The sequence below is a fragment of the Spea bombifrons genome, chromosome 4 (assembly GCF_027358695.1).
Source record: "Spea bombifrons isolate aSpeBom1 chromosome 4, aSpeBom1.2.pri, whole genome shotgun sequence".
Taxonomy (NCBI): domain Eukaryota; kingdom Metazoa; phylum Chordata; class Amphibia; order Anura; family Pelobatidae; genus Spea; species Spea bombifrons.
The window spans coordinates 89,079,554-89,092,671 of record NC_071090.1 but is presented as its reverse complement, the minus strand read 5'-3'; the positions used below and the strand labels follow the sequence as shown (position 1 = coordinate 89,092,671).

Sequence of the window (13,118 nt, the reverse complement as noted above, 5' to 3'; positions counted from 1 at the left end):
TTGTTAACAATGAGCAAACTGGATATAACGATATTAGCCCTAGTGAAAACAGTCTTTATTTGAAATTGGGATGACACACACCAAAAATGCAATGCTTTTGAGGCTAAGGTGTTCAGATGTTATCAGATGTAAATGTTATGGGGCTACACCAGGTGGTTTTTCAGGCGGTCATTTCAGGACAACCTAGCAAGACCTGCAACTTAATGACTATCCTTAATGACACAATGAGATCCCTGTGTAGACAGCATGCGTCAGACCTCGCTGTGCATGGGACCCCTTAAACACAAAGTAGGCCGCATCAGAGCCCAAGATTGGGTGACCTGGTACCTTTTGTTACAGAAAATCATATGGTGTTTCTCGGGTGAAGTATATAAAACAAACTGAAACTGAATTATGCCATGGTTGCTTTTCAATAAGATAGAGCATAGAGTGTATGTAGTCTGGTCTTCAGAGTAAAGTCCAGAAGAAAGTGTGAGCACAGAAGAACTAGTTGGGATACAGAGTTGTAAAGGAAATAAGTACTTAATTGCAGCAGGGTCATAAAAAAATACACAAGAATAATGGTAGATTTTTGATGTTCGTAGGGGTAGTAAGAGGAGTATGCATGGAGCGCAAAAGAATGTTTTAGTTTTTTTTTTTTAAACCAACAGATAAGCATTGGAGAGCACTTGATTGTGTGTAGATAATATAGATTATCAACACTAGTATTTAGAGTAGCTATAGCAGGCAACAAAATAGATTAATACTTCTTATGAAGTGGAAATTATGCAAGATTAAGGATATTTTTATCATGTTTAAAAGAATGTTGCTGAGACTTACACAGCATGGAATTAGTAATAAAGGGATAAATAAAAGGGAAAATTGGATGAAATGTAATTAATGACTTCACAATGGTCTTTCCAAAAATGGTCAACAGTTTCAAGAACATTCTATTCTCCTATAATCTTTGATAATATTGGTGTGAACTGGTTTATCGGTGAATATTGGTGTCTATTGATTATATGAGAAGGTGCTCACATCCATTTTCCAGTACACAAAAATGGGACATGATTTGGAATGCATTAAAATTGAGTGGAAGGAGCAGCTTCCCAAATATTGGCACACAGAAGACAAAACTGGTGCTACAGTAGCATGCTAGAGTCTAGCCATGGGCTTCAGATCTGATGAATATTAATAAAACAGTGATTCAGGAGCAAAGGAACACAAAAACGCATTACAGAGTATAATGAGTGTATCTAAAATGAAGTAGGTTTATGGTAATGAAACACATTTAGAAATCCAGAGTGTGCTCTTTAACATAAGCACCATATTTCTTACAGTCAAACGAAAATGGAGGGGCTAGAACCTCATGCAAGCAAGCAAAAGACAGTAAATGGCAAGATACACATCTAAAGTACCAACAGTTTACTTTTATAAGAAGGCAAAATAATAGCGCAAAATAATAATAACATTTATTGAGACAGTATTTTTGTCGACCAAGACAATGAGAATTCAGTACTTTAATTGCCAATCTGGGCCTCACATCGAGATCAGAGCGAGGAGCAATCGGAAAAAACAAAATGTTAACTGCTCTTGATCCTGCATGTGAAATGAATACTTTAGAACAGTGGTGTGACTGCTACTGTATCTTTATCAAGTAATATTCTTTTTTTCCAGATCCTTAGGGTGCTACTATAATGAGGATGCATACATTTTTTCTACTGTGGTCAGACAGATATAAAAAAACACATTAAAAGTCATGGCTGGCCAGCCCCTCATTAGTCCCTGTGATAACCTGCTGACTTCCAATGTCATATGCTGACCTCCTGCTGACTGTCCTTCGAAATATTCCAGCTTTATTGTGCAATGCAAAAGTGCCTCTGAATATTAAATGTAGAATTAGTTGTGATATAAGAAAATATATCTTAGCTTGCCGCATCAAGGACAGGTTGTTCGCTTTAGCATTGGGACTGACTAAAGCAATTATATGTGCCTCCCTTATTAACCCATCTGTAGCCACACCATATTGAACTTTAATATTTCCTAAAAAGGCATTGTAAGCAGAGCAGGGATTGCAAATTGCTATGAATTTGCACCCCTTAAATGACACAAATGTCATCTTACGGACTTTAACGGATCTGATAGTTAAGTCCCTTTACATGTATGTTGTGACCCACTTGTAAAGATGTAATGCAAATCTGCAGGATCTCTGCATCTATATTTGCCCCACAAACAAGGCATTTTATTGTTATTATTATTATTTTAATATTTGAAAGAATGCATTTTCAAAGTACACATTTTTTTACAGAGGAAAGTCAAGGGAAGGGACTTCAGTTAGGAAACACATGGAAACAGTCCTGGGATTGGGGAGCATGTCCAGGTACTTAAGTGTCCCAGGACATGTCCTGCAAAATCGGCAGTTGTAGATGTTAGGTGCAGGGCTGGTTGGGAAAATCAAGGATCTCCCTCTAACTGTTCCAGAATTAAGGGAGTGTGAGGTCTGTCCATCATTCCCTAACACTGTGTGCCGGCGATTGATGCTGAGCGCCAGAATATATTATTATATGCCGGCACTCAGTATGGATGTCGCCCACACAGTTAGGGAGTGCTGAAGCAAAGGCTTGAATAAATAGATTGGGAAGAAAGGTAAAAAATGTGGAGAAAAGGGCGAGCAGAGGGAGAAAGGTAAGAGATTGGGTAGAAAGGGGGGAAGTAGAGGGAGAAAGGTAAGAGATTGGGGAGAAAAGAGTGGTAGGTGCTAGGGAGAAAAAGGGAGAGCTAAAGAGAAATGAGGGAGCAAATGGGGGGAAGAGATAAAAAGAAAGGAGAGAGACAGTGAGGAATGGAGGATATAATAAGAAACAAGGGAGATGGAGATAAAGGGGAGATAATGAGAAAGGGGGTAAGAAAGGGGATAAATAAAGAGAAATACGAGAGATACAGAAAAGGGGAGGGGTAATGAGAAAGGGGAGTGTGTTTCTATTTTGGAAGTGCGTGTATCTTAGGGCAAGTGTGTCTCAGGGCAAGTAAGCATGTAGCTGCAAGGGCAAGTGTGAGCCAGTATGTTTGTGTGTAACGGCAAGTGTGAATGCATATACCGTATTTGCTCGATTATAAGACGACCCCGATTATAAGACGACCCCCCAAAATCTGAATATTAATTTAGGAAAAAAAGAAAAAGCCTGATTATAAGACTACCCTATAGGAAAAAAGTTTTACTAGTAAATAAATAATAATTCATGTAAACTATTTGTTTGTTTTTAATTTCCTTTTATTTACCAACCTGCCCTCCAGTTATGCATATCTGCCCCCAGGCATGCCTTATACCCTCCTATATGCCACTCTGTCCCATGATATGCCTTTTAACCCCCTATATGCCACTCTGGCATATAGGGGTTTAAAAGGCATATCATGGGACAGAGTGGCATATATGGGGACACTTACATACTCAGACACTAATACACCCACCCAGACACTTACCTACCCACTGAGACACTTACACTTACCTACCCACTGAGACACTTACACTTACCTACCCACTGAGACATTTACACTTCCCTACCCACCCAGACACTTACCTACCCACCCAGACACTTACCTACCCACTGAGACACTTACACTTACCTGCCCACCCAGACACTTACCTACCCACTGAGACACTTACACTTCCCTACCCACCCAGACACTTCCCTACCCACCCAGACACTTCCCTACCCACTGAGACACTTACTGAGACACTTACACTTACCTACCCACCCAGACACTTACACTTACCTACCCACCTAGACACTTACCTACCCACTCAGGCACTTCACTCACCGCAATGCCTCAGCAGGCGCTTGCTGCAGCTCCCACGGGATTACAGCATGACGCTATGTGACCCCGCTAGGCCCCGCCTCCTCCAGAAAATTGAAGAGGTCTTCTTTGGGACAGTGCAGTACCGCCGGGTTCCGGTCCTGCTTCTGGAGGAATCTCCCCAACCGGCTCTGCTTCCCCACAGTGGGCGGGCTATCCCGGGAGCAGGAAGGTACGCGCTTATGCAACCTCGGCTGCTGCCGGCACTTTCGCCGGCGCTCGGTGATAGACGCCGGCAGCTGCTGAGGTTACCATACCTGAGGATCCAGGTCCCCTGCAGCGATGCGGGGGATCTGGATCTTAGTCTAATAGTCAGACCTCATTTGAGGTCTGATTAGAAGACGACCCCGATTACAAGACGAGGGGTATTTTTCAGAGCATTTGCTCTGAAAAAAACCTCGTCTTATAATCGAGCAAATACGGTATATATGTATGTGTGTATGAGCAGGCGTTTGTAAGGAAAGTGTATATACTGTATATGTGTATGGACAGGCGTTTATAAGGGCAATGTATGCGTATGTGTGGATTTTGACAGTCTATCCATACTATTACTGTTTTGTGCCTAAAGAGAATAGAATGATTCACTGTAACACTCTTTTAAACCAGTAGCACTATTCAGCACTGTTTTAAATTAAAAAAAACACAATTCATAGTGTCTTTGGCTGAGTCCAGCAACTGTGAAAATGCTAGCTATGGACCATGTCTGTGCCTATCCTTGGTTAAAATAAGTGTGTCAGTATACAGCGTTAGAGTAAGTGTGTTGGGGTGTCAGTATTAGACTGCATGGCGTGTCCACGAACAGTGTGTGTATTTGCATATAGTGTTTAAGTGTATGCGCCCGGGAGGTGGTGCAGAGAGCAGAGCACTGTGCAGTGAAGAATTTGTACAGAGTATGGAGCAAAGCAATTATTTCCTGTGCCAGGCTGTGATGCACCCTGTGCACCTGGCTCACCTGCCCTGTATAAAAAAAATTGCTCTGCATCCTTCCCCATATAGCTTCTCCACTAAAATGAAGGAGACTAAAATGAAGTTAAATCCAGGAGCATATTGGGTATGTTAGTGTTGACATGTGCTTGATTATGTTAATGTATGGGTATGTTAGTGTGTGTCTGTGTATATTATGTGTGTGTTTTTGAGTATGTAGGTATGTAAGTGTGTTTGTATGTAAGTGTGGGTGTCAGATGCCTTAGTGCCTTTAATACTTTGAAGTAGTATCTGTGGCCATTTTCAACAAGTTCATCTGTGTCTGTAAGTTAATGTTGCTGCTGCAAGCACCTGTGTTATTGTATTTAATTAAATTAGTATAGTGCCAATCCTATTGTAATATGTAATAAGTTATATTAATTAGTGATATTCTGGGATTTAATGCTCTTGTAATGGTCCTGGTTAATTTCCAGGTTGTTCTTTGGATATGCCCTCATGCCGATTGTACTCCCTCCCACATTGATTTATTTTTTGTCATTTGTAATTATAGGTGTTAAGTATACCTTACACATTATATATATAGAGTATTTGACTCTTTGTAAAAAAGGAGTCTTCCTTGGCCTGTGCCTGCCCCTTGATGGCTCATTAGCATGTTTAGCACAGACAGGTGCCTGAAGAGTTCATGGCAATGGCAAGTCCCGGCAGTGTTTCATGGCAAGCCAGTATGTGAACTTGGTGATATAATCAGAACTATAAAAACTCGGTGGAGCTAAATTATGCTAATAGTGTGGGTTGGGCAGAGTGGGCAGAGCTTTGGAGCAGCGGGGGTGGTACATTTTTAAGTAAGTGTTCGATAGTTGTGCCGCAAGGTGCAATTATTGGCAGCTATTTTAATTATGTATATTGAGAGGAAGGACCTGTTACTAGTGGGGTACCTCAGGGATCAGTATTGGGACCCGTACGTTTTAAGGTTGTTATTAGTGATATTATAGAAGGTCTTAATGGTATGGTATGTCTTGTTACAGATGATACAGAATTCTGCAACAGGGTAAATATTCCTGGTGGAAAAAGTCTCATCATAAAAGGTGGAGGCTAATACAGTGATGAAATTAAAACATGCATGGGATAGGCATAGGGTTGCCTAAGTCTCTACATCATAAAAAATGGGTAGGCTAGATGGGCGGAGCAGTTCTATGTTTCTATCGTTCTTTAGCATAACTACATTTATCGTTGAAGCTGTCGATAACTTTTAAATATATATTGGATATACTGGTAATTGTCTGGAGATATTTGATTTAAACGTAAGGCATTATTTCAACTTTGTGTGTCTTCTACGGAGAAGCATGGGTAAAAATTGATGTTATGGACAAGCTACCATTTAGCCATGATTAATTCTTTTCACTTCACTTTGCCCCTAAAATGCTTTTCCCTTCGGTACTGTTACAACAGAATACTATTCAATGCTAAAAGTTTACAATTTCTTGGCATAATGGATTAAGGGGCAATAAGCAGGTTATAATTGAATGTCACAAGTCAATTCAATATTTTGAGATGCAGTTAACCCAAGTGGTAGTTTTGTGAGATCTGTTGAATAAAACAAAACTGTGGCTATGGGGAAAGGTTCACTTTTATAGAACCAGCTTTAATCAGTTACTATACATTATACTGAACCTCTAACATCTGCTTCTGTTATTTATTATTTTTATCACCTATTATGCTCCTGGGAATGGAGAATAACCAGGTCCTTTTGTGAACTGCCAATGCAAAGTGTAAACCACAGCTGGAGCTCTAAATATATGCCTGAGACTACAAATAAACAGCAAAAGACACATTGTGAATGGACTCTACAGCGAATAATCCCTCAGTTGGTGACTGCCTTCAACAAAATATAATGTGAATATGAATAAAACATCATGGGTGACTTCCAGCCAAAGCCATGCCTTCCATAAAAAAGGGAATTGTGAAATGTCAAAAAATTCAAGCAATGTGTTTGAAGTCTATTTTTGAGACAATCTGTTTTTTAACATTTCTAGAAAACATTTGTTTTAATCCTTTTGAGGTTTTAAAATCTATTTTGATTCACAAAGTACAGATGGAAATTGATAGATTTTCTTTAGTGCCAGCCGTTTATTTTCCTTTTATAAATAAGTCCTAGAGATGAGAAGGGCACCTTTCGTTTTTGTAACTTGTTAAGTATTTTTGTCTGTAAAAATGGCAGTTTAGAGTCTGGTTTAATTTCTTATCACCACATCTGGGGCTTTTTGTTAGCATTTTATAAGCAAAAATCTGCACTGCTCCTTTACTAACACAAATGCTAGAATAGCAGGGAGGACAAAGACTTGTGGCTTTAAGAGAAGCCATTGAAATGCACTAATGACATAATATTGCAATTGTGTAAGGACATAGTTAAAATCTGCATCAGAGATGCTTACAGAAATATCTTATCCTTACAATTATCTTATATGGATACCTAAAAAAATAACAGATCGATGCAAACAAAATGTATTAGATCCATGAAGAAACACCTTTACTACGTTTGCAATCTCTCGAAGAACAATCATCTCAACAGAACATAAACCATTTTGTGCTATTTCTCAACTGATATTGAAGATTACGAATGCAGTCTATAAACATACAAAAGACTCAATACACAGCACCCCCCAAAATTAAACTAAATAGCTGTTAACATAGTTACCTCTCAACTGTTGGAAGCAAGAGGCACCATCCCCCGGGTCTGAGGAATGTCTTAATGTGCCATTACTAGGTTTGGATCTTTCATATTCTCTGTCAGCGAGCATGGTCTGCTCACTCTCCTCTGAATGGTCCATATGTGAAGAAAGGGACTGTGGGAATCCAAACATCAGCAGGGATGAGAAGAATAGTAAGGCACCGCAGAGAAGAAACCCAGCCCACCACGCCCCAATCCATCGTGGATCCTCAGGAGTGATTTCCAATTTGCCTACGTCAGTGGAGATTTAAGCAGAGTTGAGGTGTAAAATGATAGAGAAACACACACTTTTCCAATTGAATCCTTTCTTATAGTGTGCAAAGTCATTCAGAAATGAGTGTTTTTGTTTTTTAAATGGATGTTTTTGCGAGAATAATGTACGACCAGACCCCGGCGACACCACACCTACTCTAAATGTACCTGTTGCAGTAAAACAAAGATTTGGATTGTGTGTGGTAAGGGTGGTGTAGTATGGAACTACCGGTATTTTTATTATTATTCTTTATTATTAAGCGCCAACATATTACATAGCGCAGTACAATTGAAAGATGGGACGGGTAATAAATACATAACAAATATACAATAACAGGAATTGAGGACCCTATCTGTAAAGTTGCAGTCTAGCCTGATGGTGCATTCATACAAAGTTACTGTAAAGCATGGTGGGCATATAAATACCCTGCTTCTGCACTTACAATCTAAAAAAGTACAAAAACATAATAAAGATTGGCCAAATCCTACATGTCATTTTATCATTACCCCTAAAACCTTGCACCTATATTTTAGATGAAGTTTATATCTATTTCTTACAAGTATCTGGATTCCAAAGAATAAATTTTCTCCAGCATTTATTTTTTTTAAATAAACATTTTCTGCTATATTGATTTCCATCTAACACGAATGTAATGTTTTATATCATTAAGCAAATGTATGTTGTATAGTAACAAAATATAACATAGCACACTTACTGGTATCTGCAAGCAATGCATCCACATAAATTTTGGTGCAGAAAGAACCCAAGATAAAGCCACAGGCTGGTCCAAATACGAGCATGGTAAAAAGGATACCTGAAAAAAAAAGATTAAAAAATGCATTACAGACATAATAAGTCCCATAGTTTGAGTTACACAAACTATTATGTCAACTGACATCATTTTTTTAAGGATGACATTATAAACTTAGACACTCTAGACTGGAATGTTATAAACTAAAGGTAGGGTTGTTTTCTTCATATTCTATATTTAATGAGACATATTTTTTTAAAGGGACAGCCCAAAGGCTAACCAACAAAGATTGTATATTAAATAAAAAAATAATAATAATAAAGTACCCATTAAGGAGAAGCTGCAGACCTCTGTGGTCCCATTTTTGTGACAGTGATTGGGTGCTTAGCCCAGGAGTAATATTCATGTGCTTCTATTGAAATTCCAATTGAACTCCACCAACATTTAAAATGGCCACAGAGAGACACTTTTGATTTAGGTGATGTGGTCAGGTGTGGCTAGGGGGAATAATAATTATAGATTTAATTGGGTAAGGCATCTAGAGTAGGTACAGTGTATTTTTTGCATGTTTTAATTTTTAAATACATTTCTAGTTGTTTATTTAAATGTGATTGTATTTTGGGGGCTTTGTCCCCCGGTGGTCCCACAGTGGGACTGTTGCCTAAATGAAAGTTTTTCATCAGAAATCTATCTCAGATATTAATTATAAGATTTCCAGTTAGGTTATTTTGAAAGTTTCTAGCTCTATAAATTTGTTTCAAATGTAACACACAATTCATAGTGCCTTTGCAAGCATCCAAAAATATGCTAGCAGTATTGCATGGTGTGATAAGAGTTCTCTGTCAGACATTATTAGAGGCAATCAAGTTGCCAACACAAAAAAGCCATTAGTTTATGGTTAAAATACACCCTACTCATTTTTAAATTACTTTCCTATGGTGCTTACACATGGAAGCTATGTGTATTCTAATGGACAAACTAATGATCCTAATTAAATTATTGTTTGAGCTACTTTGTGTTGAATAATCAAGCTCTCAAGGTCAGCAAAACTGGTAGGTAACAGCTAAGAAAAAAATACATTTTGAACATGGTTTGCCCATGGAACATATGGACCTACATCCAGGATATTGAAGACATTTTTTCCCTGGTGATATAAAAAGCTGGGTTGGTGTGCAGTCAACCACACACTGTTCTACTATTGATATACTCACACACACTGCATCTGCTAGTGCCACCACCATAGGCTACAATAACCACCACATAAAACAAACAGTGTCAATCGGAAAGACAAGGGTAAATGTGAATAATTAACTGCTTCAATACAAAAAAACACTGGACAATACATATATAGTTTCTGTCACTTTACCAAAACTTTATATATAGCAGTGATTTACCAACCTGTTTCTACTATGTCCCAGTTTAAAGATTACTTTGCTGCTTGGCTCTCTGACTTTGTCTCCTCTAACACATTCATTCTAGGTGAGTTCAATAGACATATTGACAATCCATCCATCCATGCTCTTGCCAAACTGGTCCATTTTACTTGATCCTTTGGTCTCCAACATGGAACAACAATCCCTCTCCTGCCAAGAGCCATTTTTAACTGCTTCAGATCTGCCACCCACAAAAAGGATATTGGATGTCCGGACATCCTCTCACTTTACTACCTGCTGCTTGGCCCTAGTTTTTGCATCTCCTATCTTTTCTTCTCATTGGCCCTATTCCTACCCTAAAATACCATCCTAGTCCCCTTCTCTTATGACCTTCAAGCAACTGGAAAGATTAGTCTTTAATTATGTCACCCATTTTATTTCCTGTAACCCTTTACGTGACCCTTTGCTATCTAGTTTCTTTCCCCAACATTCTACTGAGAAAGCTCTTATCAAAGTAACTAATGCTTTCCTATCTGCTTAAACCAAATGTCACTTCTCCTTACTTATCCTCCAAGAGCTCTCTTGAACATTGCTGCCTTCCCCTCTCTCCAGGACACCATTCATTTTTATGATATTTTTGAGACAACGCTCTCCAGTCAGAAATCAGAGTTTTACAGATGAGAATGATGGAATGGGACCTCAGTTGGGAAAAAAGACTGAATCATTTGAAATATGTGAGTTTATCGAGGCGGAGGTTTAACTTCAGTTGTCTAAGGTAAAGACAAATAAGTCGATGGGGCCTGATGGGATACACCTCAAGTTATTAAAAGAGCTTGGGGGTGTACTAGCAAAACCGTTAACTGATATATTTAACGAATCATTGGTAACGGGAGTTGTCCCTGGGGATTGGAAAGTAGCGAATGTTGTGCCTATACACAAAAAAGGCAGTAGGGAGGAGTCGGGCAACTACAGGCCAGTTAGTCTTACATCTGTAGTGGGAAAATTAATGGAAACAATGTTAAAGGAAAGGATTGTTGAACATCTGAAGTCACATGGCTTTCAAGATCAAAAACAACATGGGTTTTCCTCAGGAAGATCTTGCCAAACAAATCTTATTGATTTTTTTGATTGGGTGACTAAAGTAATTGATCAAGGTGGTGCAGTAGACATTGCGTATCTGGATTTCAGTAAGGCCTTTGACACTGTCCCACATAGAAGACTTATAAATAAACTGCAATCTCTGGGTTTAGATCCCAATGTTGTTGAATGGATTAAGGAGTGGCTGAGTGACAGAAAACAGAGGGTTGTAGTCAATGGCGTATATTCAGAACAAGGTCTTGTTACCAGTGGGATACCTCAGGGATCTGTACTTGGACCCATTCTCTTTAATATTTTCATTAGTGATATTGCAGATGGTGTTGATGGAAAGGTATGTTTATTTGCCAACGACACAAAAATTTGCAACAGGGTTGGTGTTCCTGGAGGAAGAAGCCAAATGGCAAACGATCTAGGTAAGCTGGAAAAATGGTCAGAGCTGTGGCAATTGGCATTTAACGTGGATAAATGCAAAGTAATGCACCTGGGGCATAAAAACCCAAGGGCAGAGTATAGACTATTTGGTACTGTCCTAACCTCAATGTGTGAGGAAAGGGATTTAGGGGTAATTATTTCTGAGGATTTAAAGGTAGGTAGACAATGCAGTAGAGCAGCAGGTAATGCTAGCAGAATGCTTGGTTGTATAGCGAGAGGTATTAGCAGTAGAAAGAGGGAAGTGCTCATGCCGCTGTACAGATCACTGGTGAGACCTCACTTGGAGTATTGTGTACAGTACTGGAGACCATATCTCCAGAAGGATATAGATATGTTGGAGAAAGTGCAGAGAAGGGCTACTAAAATGGTTTATGGATTACAAAATAAACCTTACCAGGACAGGTTAAAGGATCTTAACCTATATAGCCTGGAAAAAAGACGGGACAGGGGGGATATGATAGAAACATTTAAATACTTAAAGGGAATCAACAAAGTAAAGGAAGAAAGTTTATTTAAAAGAAGAAATAAAACCGCAACAAGAGGACACAAGCATAAACTAGAGGGGCAAAGGTTTAATGGTAACATCAGAAAATATTACTTTACGGAAAGGGTAGTGGACGCATGGAATAGCCTCCCAGTGGAAGTGGTAGATGTTAATACAGTAAAGTCATTTAAGCAAGCATGGGATAGGCATAATGCCAAGCTAGATATAGGATAAGGGCAAGTACTAAAGGAGAGTACTCAGAGGTTGGGCAGACTGGATGGGCCTTCTGGCTCTTATCTGCCGTCACTTTCTATGTTTCTATGTTTCTCATCATGCTTATGACCAGGACTCTTAATTTCTTGGTTTTGTTACTATATATAAATATCTTCTACCCAAGTTGGGATAACTCCTAATTACAATACTTGTGGTAGATGCAATATGGCACTTGACACATTACAAACCCACATCCTGAGAACCACACCCTGCACAGTGAAAATATCAATTTATAGTGTGCAATCTTTGTTAAACCATAACTTTAATAATTCGTTATTATATGATGATATGCATAAAGGTGGTTACTACGGGGATTAAAAATGCCCCACTATATAAAAAGACACCTGCAATGGTTGAGGAGCTGCAAAGAAAGTTTTTTTCTTGTAAAACTTCTGTAACAAGTTTAATACTGCCACCTACTGCTTATTTCAGATGCATACAACTCAATAAAGTGTTTTTGTAAATGAACTGCTAGGTGAAGGACACATCAAATCGTGAGTGGATATGAGTGGATATTTTAAACTATAAATTTGCAGTACAATAGTTACCTCTAAAAACATAAAAAAAAAAAAAAAACAATTTCAGTGTAAATTATTCTGTAAATCGTTTAAGTACATCTGCAATATACGTTTGAGTACTCTGGGAAATATAGGTATCATAATGAGCTCTTTCACAGTACAAAAAGGTGATAGCATTACTGCAATCACCATAGAAACCACCAGAATATTTTTGCTGATTGATCCAAAGGTAGCCCAGCCAGAAAAAGTTATTGTTGTAATTCACAATAGCGTTCATGAGTAACATAACTGTAAAGCTACAGTTTCGTTATTTGATTACATTTGCTTTGTGTATTTGAAATGTGACATTGCAAAATATTACTTAGAAAACACTCGTCCAGCTATTTATTTTACTGATTTTCCATCATTATTAAAGAAAGAAAAAAGAAGAATACGAAATTAATAGAATGT

General features: G+C 38.5%; 1 protein-coding gene across 1 annotated transcript in view; it reads right to left on the bottom strand.

Annotated features, from left to right (window-relative positions):
• SLCO3A1 (solute carrier organic anion transporter family member 3A1) overlaps nt 1-13,118 on the bottom strand; it is a 109,969-nt gene that overhangs the window by 29,812 nt on the left and 67,039 nt on the right. Inside the window, exons 3-4 of the mRNA XM_053461810.1 lie at nt 8,455-8,553; nt 7,454-7,717 (exon numbers count right to left, since the gene is read on the bottom strand). Of these exons, the coding sequence (XP_053317785.1) occupies nt 7,454-7,717; nt 8,455-8,553 (363 nt within the window). The remainder of the gene's footprint in view (nt 1-7,453; nt 7,718-8,454; nt 8,554-13,118) is intronic.